General features: G+C 42.2%; 1 protein-coding gene across 1 annotated transcript; it reads left to right on the forward strand.

The window, feature by feature from the left end:
- The first annotated feature begins 1,408 nt into the window (after positions 1-1,408).
- Positions 1,409-21,091, forward strand: bnc1 (basonuclin zinc finger protein 1). The gene is made up of 5 exons (XM_079158968.1): positions 1,409-1,751; positions 10,432-10,534; positions 11,458-11,693; positions 14,575-16,673; positions 18,213-21,091. The coding sequence occupies exons 1-5, from the start codon at positions 1,737-1,739 to the stop codon at positions 19,015-19,017; spliced, it is 3,258 nt and encodes a 1,085-aa protein (XP_079015094.1). The 5' UTR covers positions 1,409-1,736; the 3' UTR covers positions 19,018-21,091.
- Positions 21,092-26,304: the final 5,213 nt, after the last annotated feature.

Here is a 26,304-nt window from a genome sequence, read left to right on the forward strand (position 1 = left end):
CTTCTGTAATGTGTTTGTGTCATTTCACACCCAACAGTTTTGAACTTGTTCATCCACGTCAACATTCGACTTGTGGTTATGAATGGTAAACTTAGATGTCGAACTGAAATCATTAGTTAATGGATTGACAGAATTATTGGGGATTAATAATAATCAATGAATTGTTAGTCAAATTATTTTTTGCTGCAAAGGTGCCGAACACCCTACAAAGGTAAATGAGCTCTAAACGTCCCTCCAAACACACTTCTCATTTGTTACTGCAGCTTCTACCTTGTACCACAATACGTATTTAGCTTTTACACAAGGGATGGACATTTGTACTTTTTTAGTTAGTGCCAATCAGTACCTGAGCATACCGATATTTGCAGTATATATATTTTTTTAAATCTTAATTTAGGAAAATACAGGATAACCACCGCGCCACCTGGTTTAATCTTAACTAAGGTGCTGGAAGTACCAAAGAGTTCAAACTGATATCCGAAGAAGAGATAGAAAGAGACTTTTAGATCTTGGCAGAGTACACGTTATTAACCTTAATTTAGGAAATAGTTCCCTTCAAAATCTAAAGAAGCTGAAGTTCTCAAATGTTGATGTCCAAAAACGTACCTGTAATAAATGAGTCTAAAATTGACAAGGCTTTGATTTAAATCTCAAACTATCGAATGAGAGAAGTGAACACGCCGCCTTTCCATACTTTAAACTTCGATACTCTGGACACATTTAAGTCAGAACCAAAACGCGCTGAGCTTTGATACCCAGCCGTACAGCGGGTACACGTATTCCTAAAGATTACACCGATTAGTTTTTTGTCATGTGTGAAGTCCCCCTCCTCCCGAGAAACACTCGACACAGACACTGACACATTCCTGACGGCACAAGGCATAACTTGTTATGGAGGCTGTTCACAGAGCAGTGTTAAGGTGAATCCAGACACACACACTGGGCTGTGTGCACCAAGAGGGGCAACGTTGATTTAGGGCATTACTCAGACAGAGAGAGAGAGAGAGAGGGGGATAGAGGGAGAGTCTCCCCTGACTGCATTAGGAGAGCCTCCAGCCTTTGTGATTCCTTTTGATCAAATCTCTGTGAAAGATGAGTGTCATGCCCTCTTCCAGCCAGCTGTGAGGGGACTGCCCTGTGACTCTGAGGGGGTAGACGTGTACGTGTGTGTGTGTGTGTGTGTGTGTGTCTGCGCGCATGAAAGACCGTGCACACCTCCATGTGTGCACGCGAGCATGTGTGTGCAGGCTAGGGAGGGAGCAGGCAGCTCCTGAGGTGAGAATGCCGAGTGGGAGGATCTCATTCCAATCCCCTGTGCCCAGTTTCAACACACACACACACACACACACACACACTGAACATCTTGAGTAGTTTAGAGCCAGTCCACGGCAACATTAGAGGAGAGAAAGCAGAGGAGGCGCGTGTGTGTGTGTGTGTGTGTGCATCTGTGCAAGGAGAGTAAAAGCACAGTGACTACTACTTCTTTTTTTTTCGTTGAGTGTTGGTGGCTCAGTGTGTGTGTGTGTGTGTGTGTGTGTGTGTGTGTGTGTGTGTGTGTGTGTGTGAAGACGGAGAAGACTGAGTACATGTGTGTCTGTGCTGTTGAAGGAGATGCTGCTGGGTGTGATGGCTCTTTTGCGTTAGTATCCGTGCGGACAGGAGAGTTGGAGGCAGTTGTTTTGTGGGACTCGCGGGGAATGGCAAACTCCACGGTATCCTTGGAAACATCCGACTAAATGACAATGGCCGAGGTAAGGGAGCTGCTTTTCTCTGTCTGCTCACTCACACGGATATGTTTAACCACGACAAACTGGAAGGAGTTTAGGTGGATCAGAGTGACAGGCGGAAGGAGTGCAGACTTTTAGGAGAAATGTTAATGTTTGGTGTTTAGGATTACATCCATTCTCTCTTCTTTGACAAGAAACAGATGTAGAGTCTACTTCTGCTGCGTTTCCAGATTTATCTTGTATTTCTTTGTATCTTTAGGATGTGTTGTTATAAGTTGTCACATGGTGATCTATGGAGCTGGGTAGCGTTAGACATTTTGGGATATTAGTGCCAAAGCCTCAGTATTATACCAAAGCAATACTTTTTCCCTAAATACTTTGCTTTTGAGAAATATCTTTTTTCCTCAGAGATGAATTCTACCAAAAACTTCTCTAAATAAAATGCAATAGAATTTACATTTTTTTAATTTAAGTTAGGAACTATGTGATCAAGGAATAAGTGAACATGATGACAGGATTAATGTTGCCCACTTTTGGTAACTGTCAATTTTTGAAACTGACACATTTTTTTTAAAGTTTTCATGACTCACCTGAAAAGCTGACATTTTCCTCAATTCTTTGCTCACAATTGAGTCTAAATGAGAGCGTTTTGTTGACCTGTTCAGCGAGGACCAAGATTGTCCTCACATGCCTTCCAAGAATCCAGAAACAACTCCCAAAAAACAATAACAGAGTCAACGTCAGGCTTCCCTCTCTGTGGTGAATGGTTCTATATTTCTCTCTTTTGTCCTCTTTTCTTAAATCAGGTTCAGTATTCTTATTTTTATTCAGGACTTTTAATATCATTTAGTTATTCAGTTTCATTTTATTGTAATGTGTCCAGTTATAGTCTATCCTGAATACCACTTCCACCCTGTCCTGAAGACAGAGACGCAGCCTTCAGTCCTCACCTGGGCCTGTCCTCCATCCACCGTCTGTAGTTCTGGACACAGAGCAGCCCGGCCTCCTGTAGCCTGCTAGCTACTGGCCATTTAAGAGCAGCCTAATGTTTCATCGCAGCCATAATGTAACAATTAGCTGAGCTGTGTGTTTGGTGGTGGTGTCGGCAGCAGCAACACACTCTCCATGTGTGTGTGTGTGTGTGTCCTAAACAGTTGGAGGAGAAACAATTGTGCTTTATTTTGAGTGTTAGAGAGACGAGCACAACATCCAGACAGACTGGAGGCTTCAACAACAATATGAGATGAGCACACAATTAATGGATGAAGCAAATGTAGAGCAGATTCTGTGTGATCATCTGAATAAAAATAAATTGAAAAAGACCATTTTGATTAATTACTTACTTATTTATTACTTAATTGTGTTATCACATTTTTTTTTATTAATACAAAACTGAGAGACGGTAACTTTTTATACCATTTATCATTTTATCTATTTTGATTCTCACAATAACCAGAATGTTAACTGAATAAAGAAGGTATGTCAAATAGATAAATGGACACTAGTGTTGAACATAAAATATTTTAAAATGAACCTTAAATATTGCAAAGCAGAGTGAATTCAGTTTGGTATTAAATCAGCCCATATCTAACAAATATGATTTAAAAAATAAATAACAATAATAATAATGATACTAATAATATTATAACAGATAAATACAATCATTAAAAATGCCTTTATTTAATTATGATCAAGCACTGCCGTCATTTTAGTTGTGAGGTGTTTCTTTCTTCCTTGCACATTTCATGCTCCTCTAACAGGTTGCCTTTTTATTGTGTGAGAGGCCATTACTCCAACAATCCACCAAAGTGATTTGGATTTATTTTGTGTGTGTGTGTGTGTGTGTGTGTGTGTGTGTGTGTGTGTGTGTGTGTGTGTGTGTGTGTGTGTGTGTGTGTGTGTGTGCATGTGAGACAGAAATGTGAGTGGAGTGGCCCTCTGCGGCTTTAACAAACTAATGTCCTATGTCTTTACTTCTCTTGTCTTCCTCTTTCTGTCGTTTGTTTCCTTCTGTCTACCTCCGACTCTTTCTGTGGGCGTCTCTCTGTTCTCCTTTAGTGCTGCAGGGCCCGGGGCACACACACACACACACACACACACACAGAGAGAAAACGACGCACAGGGCCCCTGCTCGTTGCACGTCGCTGTGTGTGTGTGATGGTGTGTGTGCGTGTGTGTGTGTGTGATTATGTGTGTGTGTTAGCAGTGGTGACTGTAGCCTGCCAGCCTCGTCAGCTTCATTAGGTTCATGATGGTCCATCCGTGAGAGGATGAGGGGGGGTCAGAGTGTTTGTATCTGATCCAGCCTTTTACCCCCTTCAGCGTCTCCTCGAGCTGTGAACCGCCCCTCCTGGCCCAAATTGCCCCCCCTTAACACCCCCAAACTCCACACACACACCCACAGCAGCCACCCCTTGCGTCTGCTCTGCGCTGCCACCAAAAGGCTTGTGAGGATTTGTCAGCCAGATGTGACAAGATTGTCAAGAGGCAGGCGGGGAGAGAGAGGGGAGATCTGATATTAATCAGAGCGTAGCTGGGAGCCAAACTCTCTCAGACTCAGTGTACTAACATGTTCCCCTCATTTACTCCCTCTCTGAGCCAAACACTCCCTTTCTAACGGGGAGACACACACACCAGGAAGCCAACCAAACTCTCCCCCCCCCCCCCCCCCACCCTCCACAAGCTCATTGTCTTTTACGATTTTTTGCTTTTGCTAGCCCTTTTGTCATGGATATTCAGGTAAAGATTTGCTACCTTTTTCATCTGCATTAGTGTTGGAACATGTAGTGTGTGTGTGCTGTCTTGTGAGTGACTGCCGGATGAGTATGAAATGAGTTGTTCACGCTGTCTTTGGGCTGTATGGACTCTTAATAGGCTCAAACACAGCCTGTCACTACTTGCACTCACAGGCTTCTTGCTGGGTTTGTCTTCTCCTTTTCAAGTTCAACGCAGTGTGTTACAGGAACATTTTATTTTTTGTGTATTTTAAAATATACTACTGACATGAAGTAAATGTAGTGCAGGCTGGATGGCTTTGCAGCTGAGGGTTTGTGTGTAATAAGTATAATATAATGTTGTTTTTTTTTTTGATCTGGGACTGTGTGTTGAAAGTGCTTCCTCTTTCTTAGCGGAGTGACATTAAATCAGGAGCCGGGGCCGGATCACGTCGCCCGCTGAGCAGCTCATGTATCGTAACCTCGCTTTAACTAACACTTGTCATCAATTAACATTTTACTACCTCGCTGTCACATACACAACTCGGGCAAGACGTGATTTATTCATGACACACCACACACACACACGCACACACACACACACACACACACACACACACACACACACACACACACACAAAGCCTGTGGGACCAGGTGTAGTTTTGGTGCTGAGCTGGTTTTATTGGTGGAAGTCGGCGTTATTAGCAGGATATCTGAGTGTTACCAGGAACACCGTCCTCCCACTAAATTCCAGAGTGTTTTCTGTGTGTTCTGGCTGGGATGAGATATTTATTTCCTCTGTGTGTGTGTGTGTGTGTGTGTGTGTGTGTGTGTGTGCTCAGCTTTTCTTGACTGCTGTGCAGCAGTTTGTTTGCTTTTCAGTGGTCATTTAATGTTGCCCTTTAATTTCATGTGCTAAATTGTTCAGTTGTTTTTTAGTTACATTCCAAAATCAATGTCACTTTGGCTCTCAGTTTTCAGTGTGAACTGCTATCATGTGTTATTTCCTTTATAAATGCAAAGTTGAAGAGATAAAAAGTTACTTTATTAAATATTGCCTGCAAATTTAAAATTGAAATTGTTTTCAGAGTGAATCAATCATTTGAAAAGCCAGAAAATAGAGCAAGTTCCCACACAAGTTCCTGCTTCTTTTAGTTTGAACAATTCAAAATCTGAAGGAATGAACAGAATATAATAAGCAAATTCTCACTTTTCTTTTTTCCCCGTTGCTTCTGTTAGAGTTATACAACTCGGTTGATCAACTGACCGGAGTAACTTTCTAACAAAGCAACCTTTATAGTAGGTTTGTAAATTGTAACTAATTGCTTTATTCATGGTCAATAAATCATAAACTAATGTTTTATCAGCTGCCAAGTTGGGAGGGGAATAGACACCACCCAAAAGATGTTGTAACCTCGAAATCCTAAATTTTTGTAAATGTAACTAAAAATCCATTAGTTACAATCTCTGAACCCTTCATATACGGTGCCTAAGAGAAAGTCATCTCCACTAATGTTATGAATGCATACATTTGGGAAAGTGACTGTGGAAGTTTTCAATAAAACGTGTTTAATTCGTATAAAAAGTGAACCAGAAATGCGCCACATTTATATTTCCCATCAAGGAAACTCTCACTTCCTTTATTCCCCTTGTGCCATCATTTTCTTGTAAAGTGATTAATGGCTGCTAGTAAAATGTGATCTGCTCTGCTCTCACTTGGCCGCCGTCAGTCTCCCTCTTCCTCGGAGCCGCTGATCACCCGGTTGTTTTTCACTCTTTGGCACCAGCACCGCTTGTTTCCCCATCGAGTGTCAGTTCGTGCCGGGCGGCTGCTAATTGATTAGTTTTCCAGCGCATTAAGCCAACAAGTCCCCGTCCGTCCCGGGACCATCTCTGTCCAAGCAGCTGTTTGCTTCTGCTGAGTCTCTAAAGCACCGTGGCCCTTCAGGACATATATAGGATTTTATTTGAAGAGCGTTCCTTTTTTTCTCTTTTGTGTGTGTGTGAAGAATGTCATGGCTGTAGCGGTAGAATGAAGATGATGTTCCACTTCGACGAGACATAACATAGCTCTTCCTGTCTTAGAATGTACACTGTAGTTTTTTCTATATTATATCCATACAATCTATTTCTAAAGGTCACCACATGGATCAGGGGTCAGCAACCTTTTTGACATGTCATTTTGAAGTGTCATTTTAAAATTGTATCAATCATATCAACATTAAGGTTATGGAATTTTATTCCATCCATACAGGCAACGTGCAACGCAACATTTTGAAAAAAACTTTTTCTCGCATAGTCAGGACAATGTGATTATATATGAGAAGGCTGTCATCCATGAAAAACATCCGCATCTGAGTTGAGATCAATAACCCTACCAACCTTCAACCAGTCTTTTTCGAACCAACCAATCAGAGGCCGAGTAGGATGGGTCTTAGAGGAACGCGGGTGAGGAAAAAGTAAATCAATCAAACTGCTGTAAATAACAGGCCGAACTACTGCCAATGGCTGTGAAAGAAGTCATTTGACATGCGGACGAGAGGGCACTTCAACACAAAACAATCATGCACAGTTGTGGATAAAATGACATTTCTTATTTAAAATTAACACTTGAATTGGTGAAGGCACCCGCACATGAAAAGGTAGTACAAAATGTAAACCGTACATAAGATTTCATTCAACTTATTGCTGTATTTCCCTGAGATGAACCATAACACAGACAATGAAGAAGATTTTGGGCAGATCATCGTGAGAATAAATATGAAACTAAATAAATAAATCTCACCTTCTAAATGAAATCTGTTTTGAATTGAAATCAAACACTATTACTCATCTTGTTTCCAATGTATTTAGTAAATGCTAATGTTAAGCTACCGCGTGCCATTGGTCGCCCATTGTTAGGAAATAGTGACCTGGGAAATTTCATGAAATCCAGGAATTGAAATATTAATTCTAATGAATTCTAATGTGTCAGTCAAATTAAATCCTGTACAAACATCGTAGGCGTGTCGAGGTGTTTTTATGTATAAATACACACATGGACACACACACTCAGGATCCGATCCGCATGGTGTGCACACTGCATTTTAATATCGTCTCGGCTTTCTTCATCTCTTTTCTTAACCTCGCCTTCTCTTTCTTTAACCTCCCGTCATGACCTCCATCTCTCTGTCCTACACAGCCTGACCTCTGAGTGTACAGTACGCCTTTAACTTTAACAAGACAGACGCTGAGGGGCCGGCGTCCACAATCAAGACATACACAAGGAGAATGAATATGCTTTCACTTGAAAAAAAGAAGGTTTGCATAAGTAGTGAAAACCTTTTTTGCTCAAAAAATTCATACACACAGAGAAACAACATATATATGAATATATTTACATATATATATATATGTAAAACCAGTTGCTCATTCAAGCGCATCTCACAGTCGTCATTAGCAAATGGGGTAATTAAGTTAAGTTAAGAGGCTTTTTTCTTGGATCACTATTTCTAAGGTCAAGAATGAACACAAACAGTGAAGCTCTGAGTTAATAAAAACAGGAATACACTCATCTGGATGCCTTCGATTATTACTGGTAGTTCACAGGAATACACCTTACAAGTATGTGAGGAGCGTTCAGGCTTAATTCAAGCTGCACTAACTCTCTTGGAGTATGCATTGTGCTCCCACTGGAGAAGTGACTATATTTGTTAAAGTAAAAAGATTCAACAACACGTACTATGTAATGCAATGCTAATTAGAGGGATGTGTGATACATTGGAGGTGTGTGTAGAGGTGGCGGGGTCGATGTGTGGCTACACTGTTAAACAGCACTGATATAAAGAATAAGCGACACCGCGTTAGCTTGGGCTTCAGTGACCCAGCAGCATCATTTTGTGCAATTAGTCCTCTTGTCATCGACTTCAGTGATGCGTGCGAACAGCCGTGGCTTTGTTGTGACAACAGAAAAGAGAAAGAGATGGTGGGGAGGCTTCTTCTTCTTCTTCTTCTTCTTCTTCTTCTTCTTCTTCTTCTTCTTCTTCTTCTTCTTCTTCTTCTTCTCAGGAACTCATAAAATGAATGGCTAATTAAGATAAACGACCTGGAGCACACTGTGCATTGGAATGTGTGTGTGTGTGTGTGTGTGTGTTACAGGCTGGTGAGCAATCAGGGGGCACCTGATTGAGATGTATATTAGGGGGAGCAGCAGGAGGAGCTGTGTGTGCACCCACAGTGGGGTGGGATTAGCCTAATTGGGCCATGTTGGTTCTTGGTGCTCCGTAATGATGGGATTATGTCGCTGAGAGATGAGCAAAAGGGCTTTTTTTCTTACACCTCATCACTGTCCGGAGCAGGCTGAGCTAGCCAGCCGGAGATGAAACTGACAGAGAGGGCGATAGAGAGAAAAGCAAACGGATGTCACGGGACTGAAGGCTGGAGCTGCCACACTGCGTTTCAAGGCCACGTAGCTGCTGCCGCCTTCATCTCGGGTCAGTTTATCCGTCCTAATGATGAGAGGTTATTGTAAGGTGAAATAATGCGATCCCAGATCTCAAGGACGAGCCCGGCCTCGAGCACGGAGCCAAGCGGCTGACTAAATGAGGAGGAGGAGGTCCCATACCCACCCACCCACACTTCTCTCCCCTCCGCGCTCGTGGAGAGGGAGTGAGCTCCAGCGAGGAGCTAAGCATGCCGCTCATGTATACTAAAACCCCACTGGTCATACATTATAGATGCAGAGGGAGAGAGGTGGCGTAGCACAGCCACTCTGAGGTTTTCAGTATGTAGCACTAACAACACCGGCTTTGATCATAAATCTGATGATGCTATCCACTCAGTTCCTGGTGCGTAAAGGATTTTATTTTGTTCAAGGCAGAGAGAGAAGCAGAGACATTTTTAGTGTATCAGTGCAATGGAGTCCTCTCCGCTGCCAAGTCAGCAGCTACCCAGAAAACTTCACTCATTACTGCCATTCACTCCTCACTTAGAGTCTCAGTGTGTCTGTCCACTTGTTCTGTTCTCTGCATGTTTATTCTGAAAAGCCATTAGCAGATGAGCTAATGGACAGAGTCCTTTGACCTGTGCGTGTGTGTGTGTGTGTGTGTGTGTGTGTGTGTGTGTGTGTGTGTGTGTGTGTGTGTGTGTGTGTCTGCCTTAGGCATTGATTGATTGTGCAGGTTTTGGTGGTCCAGGTGTGTCCGAGACCTTTCGTTAGGCCTACTGTAGATAGGAGCTGCCCTGCACCACTACAGACACATATACACACACACACGCACCTACACAAAGACACACACACATACCTGTGCTAATGCTGCCATCACAGGGGAAACCAGGCAATGAGTGATTCACAAAAGGAGACCAAAATTACTTGAGGCAACAAAGCTCTTTCTTTCAGTTTCTCCAGGCAACATTTTTCATAGAGCTGTGTAGGATAAGCAGAGCTGCAGCCGTGCACACACTCCGGCTCTTTCTCGCCTGCACAGTCACAGAATTAGCAGATGACAGGGCACACTTTCTATTATTGCTATTATGCTGCATTCCTGGGATACGTACAAATGTGGCCACTTGGAAATATTATTTCTTTGGAATGATAAAACACTTTTTTTTAAAGGTATAACATCAGAAATGTCATGTCTTTAATGTTAAGAATTTAGAAATAGAACTTTTTGAATACATTTGCAGCTCCACTCGCACCTCAGATTCTACTCAAGGTTTACAACAATATATCTGGCTGAAATTTTAAAAAAATCATTCATATCATCTTATTTTAATTCTGTGAAATGCTGTAGCCAAAAAAGAAATGTGTGTCTTTGGTTTGAATAATTCAGAAAACAGAAGCATCGAACAAGAAAACAAAGTTAGCGGGCTGTGTGATCAAGTTCTGACAGAGGTCAGCAAATCCAAATTCAAGATGGAGGGTGGCACTCTGTTGTAAAAACAGGAATAATTTTTTTGTGTGTGCTCATTAAAAGAAGAGAAAAAAAAGAGTTTTTCTTTGTGTTGACAGGCTATCTGCTGCACTTTGGTGAACTGTAACTGTGACAGCTTCAAGCCTGGGAAGCTGAAGAGGAGGCAGTGTGAAAACTGCAAGCATGGCTGGGTAGCACACGGTAAGAGCTCACTGTTTCTATTGGTAATGCAAAGACATTCACTTGAGGCTATTTACATTAATATTATGTGTGTTTCAGATAAAATACATATTTTTTTAATGCACCACTGATATTTGAAGAGGTTTAGTTTCATTGGTTCCACAGTGTTTCTGAGATTTTTGCCTTCTAAAAAACGTCAACATATCTTGAGAAAAGAATGTAGTTCCCAGTAATCAGGATAACATACTGTCAACAGTTTACCTAGAGGTTGTTTTGTCAGTAGAACCATCAAATGAAAACTGTCCACAAGTTTTCCTTGGATGATCCAGAGTGACTGGAAATCTTTACGGAAAAGGGTGTTTGGAGAGGTGTGATACAGTTTTCTGTTTTACGTCTCATGTCTTGCCTGAACTCAAGTTGTTCCACTCATCTGATGTCGGTGCTAGTCTGCAAAATTAACTTGATTAGCATGAAAATCAAGCAGCATTTCCGTCGTTATCCATTGACGTAGAATGTGCCTGTTAAGATGGTTATATGTACTCATGTGATCCTGCGACTGTCACACAGCTTTGGTGTATTTTATTTGATCCTACTCTATATCTATTGCTTATACACTATTCTAAATCACATTTAACTTGTCAGCTTGTCACCTAACAAAAGCAGTCTTGTTGTCAATGACAGAAAGGGAATTAGATCTTTCTATATACACACACAAACCACTTCTTTTCACGTCTATATTGATATATATAGTTTGGTTTTGTCCCATTACAATTTTTAAATAGTTTTGTTTTCAGCATTTCTGAAATACATTACATTAATAAATTGTATATATCCTTGTTTAAGCCTTCAACTTTTTCAAAACCTGTTGTTTGTCTTTGCTCAGTCCAGGTACCAGTGCAGTTTCATCAAATCTAATCCAGTAAAATCTGATGTGTGTATTCTAGCTCTGAGCAAACTGAAGGTCCACCACATGTACCAGAGCAGCCAGGTGGAGATTGTGCACTCCAACGTGGTGTTCGATATCTGCAGCCTGATGCTGTATGGCACCCAGGCCATTCCCATCCGCCTTAAGATCCTCCTGGACCGCCTCTTCTCTGTACTCAAGCAAGAGGAGGTCATACAGATCCTCAATGCACTTGACTGGACACTGCAGGACTACATACGTGGATACGTCCTCCAGGTAAGCAGTGGGGGGAAGACTTTTGTGTGTGTGTGTGTGTGTGTGTGTCAAAATTTTGGGAAATACGCTTATTTACTTTCTTTCTGAGAGTGAGATAAAAGTGATATAACTTGCATTCTTTCTAATGGCCATCAGGAGGCAACTCTTGCTTGTAAAAAGAAAACTTCTTGTATAGAAGTCTATGAGAAAATGACTCTACTTCTCTCTTGATTCATTCACTCAGTAAACATTGTAAACATGAGTTTATGGTCTCAATCTCTAGTTTCAAGTCTCCTTCAATACAGCATGATGTTCATTTAGTTGATAATTACGCTGAAGCAGGGTATGCTTTAGAGCAGGGGTGGGCAATTCATTTTTACCGGGGGCCGCATGAGCAACCCGAGCACTGCTGGAGGGCCACATCGACAATATTTCAATTAAATTTTGCTCAATATTATTTTTGATATACCGTAAGATAAATAATAATAATTTCATTTAACCTAACTTGACTTTATACAAAAGCAGATTGCTTTTGATGGTTTTATTTAAACTCTTAATCCTTAAATATTTATATTAGGCTATGTGAAATTGAAATAAGAAAACAAAAACAATCATTGAATCACTGCAATTTATTTTTATTTTTTTATTAATTTATTAATATTAATATTATATTAATATTAATTTATTTTTAATATTATTTTATCTCTGGGGGTGTGAAGTTTGGTAAAAAGTCCTTGTTGGGTTTGCAGTTTTAGCATCAACGCATCAGCCTCCCTTGCGTGCTCTTCATCAGACAGATTCCGGTATTTATCCTCGTGCTTCGTCGTGTAGTGGCGATTCAAATTATAATCTTTAAACACAGCAACCTGTGTACCACAAACTAAGCACACGGCTTCACCTTTAATTTCTGTAAAGAAATACTTGGCAGTCCATGTCTTGTTGAAAACACGGCATTCGTCATCAACTTTTCTTTTTTTAGCGTGAGCGGACATCTCGGGGGTAACCGGGCATCACTTGTCGCTGTGCACCTTCACTCACAGGTTACGCACGGACATACGTCCATAAATAACACTTTTCAAAATAAAAGCAGCACAGTTGTATTGCACGCACGACATAGATGTTTTTTAAAATGTATTTTGTAATTTGTGATTGCCGCTGTTCAGCTTCACTCACAATCACGCACGCGCATACGTCCACACGGAAGTAATACAAATAACGCTTTTCAAAACAAAAGCAGCACCGTTGTATTGCACACTCGACATAGATATTTTTAAAATTTATTTTGTAATTTATGATTGGCCCAGGGACGCACAAAGGGCCGGATGTGGCCCGCGGGCCGTAAGATGCCCAGGTCTGCTTTAGAGCGTACCTTGTGACTGTGTTTTCCGGTCTAGGAGTTGTCCATGTTTTTGTTTTAGAACTATGATAGAAGTGCACAAAGAAGTGCTGGGAGCCAGAGAGACGGAAAATCACAAATTGTTCTTTTAACATTCCTGTTTATTGTGTGTGGTTTTAATATACACCATGTGCAATAACTTTAGGGGTGTTGGTCGGCCTGTTTTTTAATTTTGGACAGTCGGACAGGCTAGCGGTTCCCCCCTGCCTCCAGTCGTAATGTTCTCCTAGTTTAGCACATTGTGACTCCAGCTCTGTTCTTAAAATACAGCCATAAGATTGATATCAATCTTTTCATCTGAAACTCGGAAGGGAGGCCAACTATTTATCAACTATTCCTTTAAATATTAAAACAATTCTGACATAGAATGTTGCGTAATTATTTTCAGGGTGGAAAAGCCTCTAAAACAGCCTTGAGGCAAACATGCAACCCTAAAACTCAAAGTATAAGTAAGCAAGAGTCTATGAAGAGAGAGGGAATTTCTGAGGAAGACGTGGGTGGAGGAGGGGTCAGGGAAGCATGGCTGAAGACAGGAGAGAGTAGGGATGTGATGTAGCGACCACTGCCATAAACTCCCTTGGTACCCTGCTGATGCGGCCTGCTAGTTGCTGTGGTACGACCAGCTCGGGGAGGTCTCCAAACTGTGCCGGGTAGATTTGTAAATATTATGTCTTTTGCTTCAGATTTCCTCTCAAGCCGAAGCCAAGCTGGCCAAGGCCTGGGCTGCAGGCACTATGTCAGTGCAAGCTCTCACTTCGATTAGTACATCATCAAGTATTCAAGTTGGGCTGCGTTTAATTCATGTTAGCTCATCTAATGGCGAACGTAGAGTCAGAATCCTCGACAGGCGCCCAATGAATGCTCTGTGATGAAATATTAATCACGGTTACTGCACGAAGCCGCTCTTCACTTTCAAAGACACCCAAACTCACATGTGATTACTGCTGGGCTATGGGAAAGAGGACCCACTTGATCAATGTGAGCCGCCCTCAGATCACCCCACCCTTACTTGTGTGTCTACATTTGTGTGTGTGTGTGTGTGTGTGTGTTTGCATTTTTTTTGCATGCCTTTGGGAGTATGTGTATGAGTGTACGTGTTTGCTAATATCCCTGAATGCACGTTCTCACCCGGATGTGTGTGTGTTCTCGTTCTGCTTGAAGTAAATCCACATGATTTAAATGAAGAGAAATGACCTGCAAGATGAAACACTGGGTGTCTGTAATGAGGGTTCTCAGGGTTCTGCACTGCCCGCTTGTATTAACACTCAATCTGATTCCTTTATTTAGCTGCCTTGCCAGTCTGCTTTATAGGGTGTGTCATCTAACCCACTCTGTGAATATGCATGAGCAACCCAACAGACACTTATAATGCTAATGATGAAATTGCTCTCTCTCTCCTTTGTCTTTTTTTCACTTCCCCTCTCCTTCTCAATCTATATCATATCCTTGCCCTGTCCCCTTCCCTGTACCATGTTGCTATTCCCTTTCTTCCTGCCCTGTTTGCAGGATGTAGCCGGGAAGGTGCTGGACCGGTGGGCCATCATGACGTTTGAGGAGGAGATTGCCACACTGCAGCAGTTCTTGCGTTTTGGCGAGACCAAGTCCATAGTGGAGCTGATGGCTCTGCAGGACAAGGAGGGCCAGGCGGTGTTGGTTCCCAGCACCCGCACCAACTCTGATATCCGCACTTTCATTGAGCGCAACACCCCACGCACTGCTGCCAACCTCTCTACATCCAAAGTCGATAAGCTGAGCAGCAATAGCATGCACCACTTTGAAAACTTTGTTAACAGCATGGCCTTCATGCTGCCCTTTCAGCTGTTAGGCTCTGTTCCTGCACCGTTTCTGGGTTCACCGGCAGGGGCAACGCAGCACCAGCAACACCAGCAGCACCAGCAGCCATGCCGTGGGTCAATAGAGCAGCAGAGTCAGAGGCGAGATGATCAAAGTCGCGATGGTCTAGGGAGGGACAACCCCCTCCCTCTTTCACACCCCCATGAGAGCAGCCTGCTAGGTTCCAGCTCTGTCTCATTCACTGCTGATCTAGACCGAAGTGCAGACAGGCCAATGGACAGCCTCTCCACCACCACAAAGATTGAGGCAGAGGACTTCTCCACCAGTGACAACTATTCAGATGGACCGTCAACTCCGTGCACACCCTCCATGAGCTCAGATATAACACAGATGTCCCCTGAGGGCAAGCTGCGCTCCCTGGACAGGAATGGGAGCGGCGGTGGAGGGGTCTCAGCAGGTGGCGGGGGAGGATGCTCTCTTAAGAAAGGTCGAGTGTATTGTAACGCCTGTGAGAAGACATTTTACGACAAAGGCACACTGAAAATCCACTACAATGCAGTGCATCTGAAGATTAAGCACAAGTGTACCATTGATGGCTGCAACATGGTTTTCAGCTCGCTCCGCAGTCGCAATCGCCATAGTGCCAACCCAAACCCACGGCTACACATGCCTATGAACCGTAACAACCGGGACAAAGACATTCGGGGCAGCTCGTCTGGTGATGAGGGCTCTCCAGGAGAGAAGAGGCCTGAATATGGAACCCCCATCCCCATCTGCTCTACAGAAAGCCATAAGTCAGTGCCCAGCTACATGGTGAGCCATGTGGACACCGGCTCTAAACTCCACAGCAGCTCATTCCCCAGCATGGGCCAGAGTGGCATCCTCTTCCCTAACCTAAAAACAGTACAGCCAGTCTTGCCTTTCTACCGCAGCCTGGTAACCCCAGCAGAGCTTGCCAACACCCCAGGAACACTACCCTCCCTTCCTCTGTTATCCTCCTCTGTACCTATCAAACCAATCACGGCCCCTGAACCCTGCATGACAGACCCCATACCAAAGAAAAAGTCTCGGAAGTCAAGCATGCCAATAAAGATAGAGAAGGAAGTGGCAGAGCGAGATGAGCAGATGGATAAGGGAAGCAGCTCTGAGGACGAGGCTCCTTTTCAGGGCAGGGACAAGGAAGAGTGTGACGGAATCCGAGCAGAAGGGCATATGTGCGCAGGAAAATTTGGGGAGGAGAGAGAGTCGAGAGGAGCTTACATTAGCAAAGAGAAGGAAAGGGAGGGCGCCAAGCATCTGTTGGACCACACTTTAGATAGAGAAATGACAATGAGGGAGGACAAAGATGATGGGCCAAGGCAAGCTGAAACAGGGATCATCACCTCCGCATCTTCCCCGTTTGAAGACAGACTGATGGAGAATCACTGTGACAACAACTTACTTTGTCGGGAACCCAATGGCGATGAAGAAAGGGAGGAAAGGGAGCATGCAAAGTCTCAGCATGCAGCTGACAAGATTTCAGAGCTCAGATGGGATGATGGTGAGCACAAACTGACTAATGGGGGCGCTCTCCAGTTCATAGACCGTGAGAGAGAGGGATCGGTCGGCTGTGTAGAAGACGTCGGTTACTTGGGCTTGTCTCACCTTGACCCCAATGCTGACCAGCCACACCACTGTGAGATCTGCAGTAAGACCTTTAAGAACCCCTACAGTGTCAAAATGCACTACCAAAATGTCCACCTGAAGGAGATGCACATGTGCACAGTGGACGGCTGCAATGCTGCCTTCCCCTCCCGCAGGAGCCGAGACAGGTGAGAAGCACTCATATTTTGTTATTGTTCGAGTGCAGGTTATCAGGATTGCTGACAAATTCATGCCTGACCATTTTACTGTTTCCGAGGGGGCAAGAGTTAACATCCCAACTCTAATTTGTTGCTGTTTAGCTCATTCAGTTGTCCTCATGGGTGCCCCTAGCAGACACCCTGTATATGAGTAATATAGCATAAGATCAGTGGTTCTCTAACATGTGCCGCTGAAATATGCAAATGTTCTGGTAGAGAGGACATACTAAAATCAGCTGCTCTAGTTTGTTTAGAATGGAGACGGCAGACTCTTGGGCCCTGAAGCTCAAGTCCTACTCAATCATGCAGCTGCAATATCGGTGCAGCGGAAAACATGGCACCTGTCGACATAGGATATGGGCAAACTCTGAGCAGATGTCTGCATGCAAACAAAATGTATTTAGACTGTACATACAGTGAGTATGTGCAGTTCTCACATATATGAATACCTCTGTATACATGCAGACACTAATGTGCAAGTCACAAAAGGATTGTGCGGCTTTTGCGGCTGCTAAACTTGCACAAATAAGACAAAAAGAAACTGTCATTTTAAAGCATCCCAAAGGGTGAAATGTACCCATAACTGGGCTGCCAAGCAAGTCGTGTCTCTGCGCTATATTTGCAGATATTTGGTGCAAAATTGGCCTCTTTCTATACAAATGAGCCTCATTGCAAAAACAGTCCAATTCACCAAGATCAACGCTAATACCCACACGCAGTTACAGTTAAATTATTAGCAATTTCAGAGAGTTGGTGGTGGCACATTTATTCTTTTACAGTCTGAAGGTGTGCATTTAAAAACACCAAAAGCATCTGACCAATTGGGATATTAATGTCCAAATAAGGTTTCTCTTTGTCACGTTTAAATTCCTTGCCTGAAGTTTTTGGAAATGCCTCTACCCCTCAGCGGTCAAGCCCTGTAGCTGTCTGATCATTTATTCTTTGTTTTTCTCTCTGCTATTGTTCTGCCTACTCTTTTCTTTTTGCATTGGCCAAATGTATATTTTGCCACATGGATAATACAATCAGGGAAAAATGCGCTCCATTGTAAAACTTTATGGGCGTGTTTGCGCTGTATTATTATTAGTGCAATATCTTTTGTGAATCGGATTGTGAGACAGGACAGAGCGGTTGCAAGTGATGCATACAAAGGGATTTACATTGTTTAAAGGGAAGTCCATATTTAATGACTGTGACACTTCTGACTTGTTTATGTATTATTTTCTTACACTTCCTCTGTGAACAATATATATATTGTATATATATATGGGGGGTCAGAATTCAGTTGACAGAAATGGGAAAAAACTGCTGACCTAATCATCATTAGGATGTCTGAAAGGAGAAATTCTTTCATTTTTCTATTGCTTTGGCATTTTAGGGAGGACAGGGCCTCAGTCAGAGTCAGCTGAAAATCACAAAAAGAGTCTCTTTTTATGGTATTTTGAGTGATTAAAGGCATTTACCATGTGGTGCATACTCAATTTAATTGTTTGTTTTTTTAATCTACAGACACAGTGCAAATTTGAACCTGCACCACAAGCTGCTGACCAAAGACTCATTCAGCCCAGCCAACACCCTATACTTGCCCTCATCCCACTGTAGAGACAGAGACCCGGTTGCACTGGACTACTACCAAGACCAGCGGGACAGAGATCTACCCCATCGAGACCCAACCAGCCAGACTTCCGTCATCTTTCGAGGACACAATCGCATGGGCCTGGTCTTCCCAATGAGCAAAGTGTCTACTGCACCAAACAGTTCTGAGGCATCTCCTTCAGCAGACATGGAGGGATTAGGAGGAGGAGGAGAAGGTGGTGGAAGTGGTGAGGATGGGGCAGTCCTCGACCTGAGCACCTCCTCCTCTGCCCCACCTCGTGGCAGTGGCAGTGTTCGATCTTCCTGGGACTCAGATGGTGCCGGTAGTGAGGAAGGGGTTGAAGAGGATGAGGAGGTGCTCCACATGGGGAACAGTGATGAAAGCTGCGATGGGATCGGCATGGGGAGGCCTGGGGGCGAGGAGATGGTACTCGCGGGAGAGAGAACCCTGGGCTGCATTGGGGGAGTACAAGGCGGGCTTCAGGGAGGTGGGGGTGGGTCTCCGATAACCTGCCATATCTGCCAAAAGGTCTACAGCAACAAGGGCACATTCAGAGCACATTACAAAACTGTCCATCTGCGACTGCTTCACAAGTGTAAAGTCCCTGGCTGCGATACATCCTTCTCTTCTGTGCGAAGCAGAAACAGGCACAGCCAAAACCCAAACCTTCATAGGAACCTAGCTGTTAGCTCAGGTTCCACGATGGACCAGGAGTAGGGATTTGCGCTCATATGCCAACATGACTGATTTCCCTGGTTCTAATTGTCTTTTTGTTGTTGTCAATGTTTTTGGGCACCTAAAGAAGGCTCACCAATTAGCACTTTTCAAATTCCATACTCCATATATCCTATTGTGATATTTTGGGGAAAAGGGGAGAAAAAAAAAGTACAATAAGGAGTTAATTTGCTGTGGCAAATACAACTTGCTTTTGTAACTAATGGCTTTTTCTGCAAGGGAAAATTATCTTTGTGTTTCCACATCAACATATAAAGAGTAACCGGAACATAGAATTGTCATCAGTAAATTCATCTTCAACATTACGAAATGCGACTTTAATGAGTCTCAATGATTCCTTTGCATTGGTTTGCCTCACAGCCCACTTTAGAACTTAAAAGGATTTGTTTGTATGAACTGAATTTGTCCACGTGTTGTCCAAGTGAGTGTTGAGCCATGAAACTGTATCATAAGAGTTCTTTTTTTCTCGTGTTTTTGTTGTCAGATGTTCACATCTTCCACGTGAAGCTGTGTGTATTGATCAAAAGCAGTAGTGAAGTAACCTCTACATGTGTCCTTTCGTTCATTAGGACAATGATTTTTGAAAAATAGTCTTTGTTAAAAAGCTATAGTGTTGTGAGCTTTACCAATAAGTTATTGTATGGTGTAATATATGATCTGTCTTTACTGTTCTGGTTGTTGCATACTGCTAATGTTGACCAAAGATTTTTTCAGTCCACAGGTGTGTCTAGAAACCCCCTCATAATGTGTGAGGGGTATGCAGTATTAAATGGGGCTTCTCACCCAGTCTTCTTTCATCTTCTTTGTGATTAACAGCAGTATTCGTGAGTAGGCTCTGTTATAAAATATTAAAATAAAATTCACCAAAATAAAACAAAAAAATAACAGCTTTTGATTGATCATGGTATAATGAAATATCTTGATTTTGATGGTGTTTTTGTAAAGACATCTGCTCATGGGACTAGACTTGATTAAGGCATTGCTCTTGTATTGTTTGTGTGGTTGCTTGCAGTATCCTGACTGACTGGACAATAAGCAGGAAGATATGCTGTGTCTGGAGGTTAGAAGCATGTACTGTGAATGAGTCAAACACTGATAAATAGTAATGATAGTAAAAAAATTATAATAATGGCCCCACATGTGAGCACACCTAAAAAAGAACTGGTAAACAAAATGTTTATTGAACTGTATATTCTGTGAATAGAGTAATTTGTTATCTGAAAGAAACCAAAAAATATACTGTATAAAAAAAGGCTAATTTCACCTCTAACATTACATTTTTTTCTTTTCAATTTTTTTTTTTTAAATGAATGAACAAGTACAGTGGACCTCATGCAAGAACCACTTGTCCTTAAGAGGCTTGAACCAGTGATTTAGGAGAACTTGCCACATTCACCAATTTTCTTGTATCTTGAATTTTCTTTTGGGTAAAAACACAATTTTTGAGTGAAATGGGCAGGGGTCATGTGCAATTACTTTGCTCTTATCGGTGCTTCCATTCAAGCTTTTAACAAATGGATTGAAGCAATTTTAAATTTGAAAATCCTCTATAATGCACTTCATAATGATGTTGACACTATTCTGTTCCTGTTTCCTGCACTTCAAATTATAGGCCAATATAATTCTAATATCACTAATCATTAATGAAACGCAATTTCCATTAATGCGGGCTCATTTAGGCACAAGTAGCATTAATCATGTTTACACTGGTCATTTACACAGTTATCTGAAGCTGACATGGCACACTGGTACGAAAACAAGTAAGAGACAGTTAAGATAAGAATACAAAAATGTTCTTGCATGAGGTCCGTTATGTTGTACATGTCTGATTATTTCACCACGGTGTATTGTTCTGGTTTTGCTCTGCATTTTGCATATTTTTTTTCATTCTGTATTTAAATGCAATGCAGCAGATTTAAGATCCCATTTGTTTGTTTTTTGGATTTGTAAAAAAAAAAAACGGAGTAAAGCCGACATATGTTGATAGGTGTTCATATTTCCTTTGATTTATTGTTACAATATTCATTCCAATTAAATAAAAAGCCATATGTTTGCACATGTTTGAAACGTGTTTTTATAAACCAATGCAAAAAAAAGAGAAGAGGATTGTCGCCTCGTTCATCTCCACAGCAATATCATCTGATCCAGGCTGACTCCCTCGAGTCCTTGTAATACTCAGTGTTAGGCGGAGCAACACTCATGAGCCTCTAACAGACACATAAAGCAACGCGCTGCTGGGAAGATAACATCCGGGCTTCGCTGCAGAAATATTCCTCTTAACACATCATCCAAAAACAGACACCAAACAAAAACGAAAAACATTTTTCTCAAATGACGAGTTCACCAAAATTACAACAGGTGTAATTTAACTCTTTTCAGTATAGCCATCAGACAGTTTGGGTTTGAATTTAAAAAAAATGAGTTTCTAAGATTTCTGCCATGGAGGTGTATGGAGTAGTTGTGTTCCTCACTACCCAAATGAGTCTACATGTGTCTGTAAACAGTTTCACACCTTATTCTGGAAACAGTGTCCACAGGCTTCTCTTGGGGCGAATATTCATTGAAATGACTGACTACTGTGAAAATAGTCCCGATATCAAAACTGGATACAGGGCAAGAGTTGACAGGGGTAAGGGGCAATTTGGGTTAGCTGACCCTTTAAAGTAATGAGAACATGTGCCTGATGAGTTGGTGTGATTTCAAATCAGCTTGTTTGGAGAAAGCTCATTCATGGGTGATTGTCTTGGTTTTAATGGAGCAACCTGCCTTATTTTGCCTACTTTAAAGCACAACACAACAGGAAAAATTCCCAAATTCAAAACAATATTTCACCAGTTTCAAGAAAAGTTAGGATTCAGTGGGGTGGCTGAGTCTAAACGGCTCATTAAGCAGGACCTGTGTTTAGAGCTTATCTTGCAATCACTCCGTGTTGACAGGCCGAGGAGGGGTGTGGTCCACCGAATAGCTGTGTTCAGGTAAACCCCCGCTTGACCCCTTCAATGCTACACTGCCCAGATTGGAAAACAAAACAAAACCGCTGGGGACACAGACATGTAGACACACAGGCACAGCAACAGCAATGTGTAAAAAGTGTTTTGATTATATTTAGATTTTTGTGATCCTTTCTTTTGGCTTGATAACAGGAACGAGCCACTGTGATGGTAGTCACATTCAGCAGTTATTTAAATTTGCATTGCTCCAAAATGGAATACACTACACTCCTGACAAAAAAAGCTCTCATAATTATTGAAGAGGTGAATTAATCGCAGTAGTACTGCTATGCAAAGTTAAAGGGCATGAATGGAAATGGACCGGGGACAGTGGAAGTATCGTTGGGCCCACATTGAAAAAGCGAGGAGGGCAAATCTGTTACGCAACATGCCAAAGTATTGCACTATTACAGAGGGCTGAAAGCCTTGCATAACTCAACAATTCAACCCACCCATCACATTTACTGTACATTAGTAAGCCTGCAGAGCTGTTCCTCATCACTTTGGAGCTGAAAAACCCAGTTCTGACAAGTGGCCCCCATCCTTTTCTCTGGCACGTTGCAGAAATCTAGTACCACTCAGAGAGGGCACAATGGGTTATTTCAGTCCCTCCTGTGTGCTGTATGTAGGCGACAATATTCAGCAGAGAACCTGGTTGATCTGTAGAGGTGGAGCACTTGCTCAGCTTCCTCCACAGTATCCGTATCTGGAACAACTTGCATCTTTAGGGCTATTTTTAAGAAGCAGTGGACCACTTTCAGAAACCGTTCAGTGGTAAAAGTGGTAGAATTGAAACTGAGGCTGAACCATCAGCACACACCAACACTTCTCACTCTGTCACTGTGTATGTTGGTAGCTAGCTTACAGCTAACATCTATACAGTACTTACTGTTTGGTGTGACTGAACACAAACTGCTAAAAACATCCAGCAGTTAAAGGCGCATGAATAACGAGGGCTGCACTATTAACGATTTTGGCTTCCCACAATCAAATGACAGATGTTTAAAGTGTGTGTGCTCTAGTCTGAGCCAACTCCGCTGCATATCAAATCAAGCACTTCCTAAACTAACAGCCATCCACCACGGGGCGGTCGAGATGTTTTGGCTTCACTTTTGTGTTGCTGTCATTCCGAGCAATGTACTGTAATATAGAGCAATATACTGTATATTTTACGTGCAAACTGAAAAGGCACTGAATTCTTGTGAAGAAGAAAGTTATTTTAAGTCTTATTTTAATGCAAAGATTTGTTAATTAGCAGGAATGTAGCACAGCGTGTAAGTGGAAGCAGTGCTCTTTATCGTTTATTTAAATGGGAAAGTGCAATAAAAACATTTTGTTCCTAAAATCAAAGAAAGACACTTAATCGCGTTGTATGTTGTACCAGTATTTCTATCATTTATTGATTAATTGGTGAGATCTTTGAACACTGCAACGTCACTAAAAAGAAGTCGAGGGGCAGAAACATGAGCAGTCAGATGAGTAAACAGGTTGGAAACCAATGTTAGCCAATGGTATTTGGCAAACCCGGAAGCCATTGAGATTTTATTAATGGATTTTGGATTATTGCAGAAAATGAGCTCTGAAATGAACACCACGTTTACTATCTCTGAAGCATAAATGCAATCACCAGAGGTACAAAGCTAACGTTAGGCTACTCCCCTACACCACAGTCACATCAGCACAAGTACAACTCAGCTGTAAAGGTGGACTAGTCAGTGTGAAAGCGTTTTGTAGACTCATTTAGACACTTTTTGTTTTTTTAAAAGCTTCAAAATTCACAAGTGGGATATTTACTGACATTTTATGTCGGAGAGCAAAATGTTAAAATCTCTTGTGTTTATCACAGACTTTATTTCATCTAACCAAAAACCGAGACGAGGGAATCGGAAGTGCTAAAATGCTAACTCATTACCGTGTTTTAGGACTCATTCCTAGAGCATTCTATAAGGCTATAAAAGTCTTTGTACCGGGAAGTTTGTCATAACAACAAAGCATTTCCGCTGACTTACAGATGTCTCTTTTCAAACTTTATTTTTGGGCCCCATCAAGGGACAGATTTGGCAGTTGTAATTCCACTATTTTTCCAATATGTCTAATTGGCTTCAAAAGCCCTCTCTCTCCCTGTGGGCTTTTACAGAGCAACAAACTGCCACAACTGCTCTATCTACGGGGAGGATTAGGGTTTATTTGAGTTCCGTGTTTACAGTCAGAATTCTGTCTTTATTCACTCAAATACATGTTTCACATGTGGCCCTAGTCCTCATCTGCACTCAGATATGTTGTCTTGTTTTGTGTGTCCTTAGCTTCCTTTTGTTTTCTTCTTGAAAAAAAACATAAGTATTTTTTATTGAGCCTAAAAATATATATTTTTACTTTCATTTTCCTTTAGCAGACACACATTTAGAGACTAGCTGGTAAACATAGTGGAGTGCTCTTGATTCTCTGTTGCCTGACTCTGACTTCTTTGATGATACTGACTTGAATTGATAAGAAATTCCAACAAGCTGATATTTATTGGAAATCAGATATTCTTTACAGAAATCAGCAGCCTGCTGTTACCTGACAACAGTGAGACTGATTCAAACAGTAAACAGCGAGCTGGAGAAGGCTAAACGGCTCTGTAAAGCCGAGAGGAACTGCAGTCTGTGAGGGTTCGTCTCTATAAGCGACGGATTTCACAACACACACAGTCGATTCATCCAGTGAAAATAGAAAAAACAAGATTAGTGCAGCTTTAGTAATAAAACTATGTAGCCATGTTCCCAAATCTCAGCTACAGTGCTGTATACAATGTTATCATGACTGATAGAAACAATGGTTACAACTACTAAAAGATTTACAGTAATGAACTGTAATTATCTTTCAAGTGTGTGTGACACTGTTCAGTGAGGCGTAAACCATGAATCTACCCGGAAAATGTACAAGTATGTCAAAAGATTCTCATGCTTCTCATGAGAAAACATCAGCTGAAAGTTAGATTTGCTATGAGCCAGCACCTGGGAGGCAATGGATACGTGCACGCTACTGTGAGAATCCCAAACAGTGAAACTGAGCCCTCTGAAAAACACTGCTTCTGATCCCCCACATGTTCCAGAGAGAGGGGTCTTTCTGGGGCACTGACACCGGATCCCACCTCTCGGTCCAGCGAGGGGGGGGGGGGGGGTTCGTCGCAGAACTAGAGGATACAGCAGAGAAGGGGGGAGAGAATGGATTGTCCACGGGTGCTTGGGAAGCTGAGGAATATGAGGGGGTATTACCGCCTGGCACAGCGGCCAGATGGACAGCAGATGACTTTTGTTCTTGCAAATACTCAGCAGGCCGAGGGAGGAAAAGGAGGAAGAGGAGTAAAAGCGGTGAAAGCAGAAGGAAAGAGGCACAGGGGACAGAGGAGTCAGGCTGAAGTGACGTGGAACATGTAACATCAAAGGCATTGTGTGCCAGCCATGATTTAAAAAATCCTAGTTGTTTCATCCACCATTATTTAAACTATGAAGTGCATTTGAGGAAAAGAAAACTTTCATAGATCAAATTTCATCAATAGAAGTTCCACTAACTGGCGATCCCTGGTATCCTATAATCAGTTTAATATTCTACAGCCTTAATTCTACTGTTTATAGAAATCAGAAACCCAATCATAGTCCAGCTTCTCCACAGCAGGCCGGCCAGCACAAGAGCGGAAACTGCTGCTCAGCTGCCCCCTGCTGATGGGTCCAACAGTCCTCTACAGGCCTGTAGTGCCCTCTGGTGGTGGAGACAACCAGTCACAGGCAGCAGTCGCTGCACAACTCTAACTATCTATCTATATCTAATATATAGTCACCATTGTCCTCCTTGTTGTTGTTGCTGTGTACGGTGGCCCTGAGAGCTCAATGCACTGCAATGTTGCAAACACATGCAACTAGACAAGACAAAGCAGATTGTGAAAACATCTTCACCAATTTTCACCAATGTAAAATATATAGAAGGAAAAAGGTGAGGAAGTACAGCAAAATACAGAATGCAATGTACAACAGATACATTTTGAGTAAGATGACATTAAGATCTTAAAGTCATGCGAGACATGGCTTACCTCGTGGGGGCGCTGGGGGTGTTCTGACTCTAACAGTGCATGTTATGGATCAGGCGGGGGCCTTTAGTTACATATACAATATACAGTCTGGTCTTTGTCCTGCAGTGCCTCTCTCTGCTGAGGAAATTCAAGTTTCAGTCACTGAGTCTGTCTTCATTTTTAATGTTACATTCTGGTTGAACATATCAACAACCAGTTCAATAGCATCAT

The sequence above is a fragment of the Pholis gunnellus genome, assembly GCF_910591455.1.
Source record: "Pholis gunnellus genome assembly, chromosome: 1".
Classification (NCBI taxonomy): domain Eukaryota; kingdom Metazoa; phylum Chordata; class Actinopteri; order Perciformes; family Pholidae; genus Pholis; species Pholis gunnellus.

Excerpts from the sequence above, each read along its gene's own strand:
- bnc1 (XM_079158968.1), top strand. Across the intron at positions 10,535-11,457 it reads GCATGGCTGGGTAGCACACG|CTCTGAGCAAACTGAAGGTC; the intron begins GTAAGAGCTCAC and ends TGTGTATTCTAG. Across the intron at positions 16,674-18,212 it reads TCCCGCAGGAGCCGAGACAG|ACACAGTGCAAATTTGAACC; the intron begins GTGAGAAGCACT and ends TTTAATCTACAG.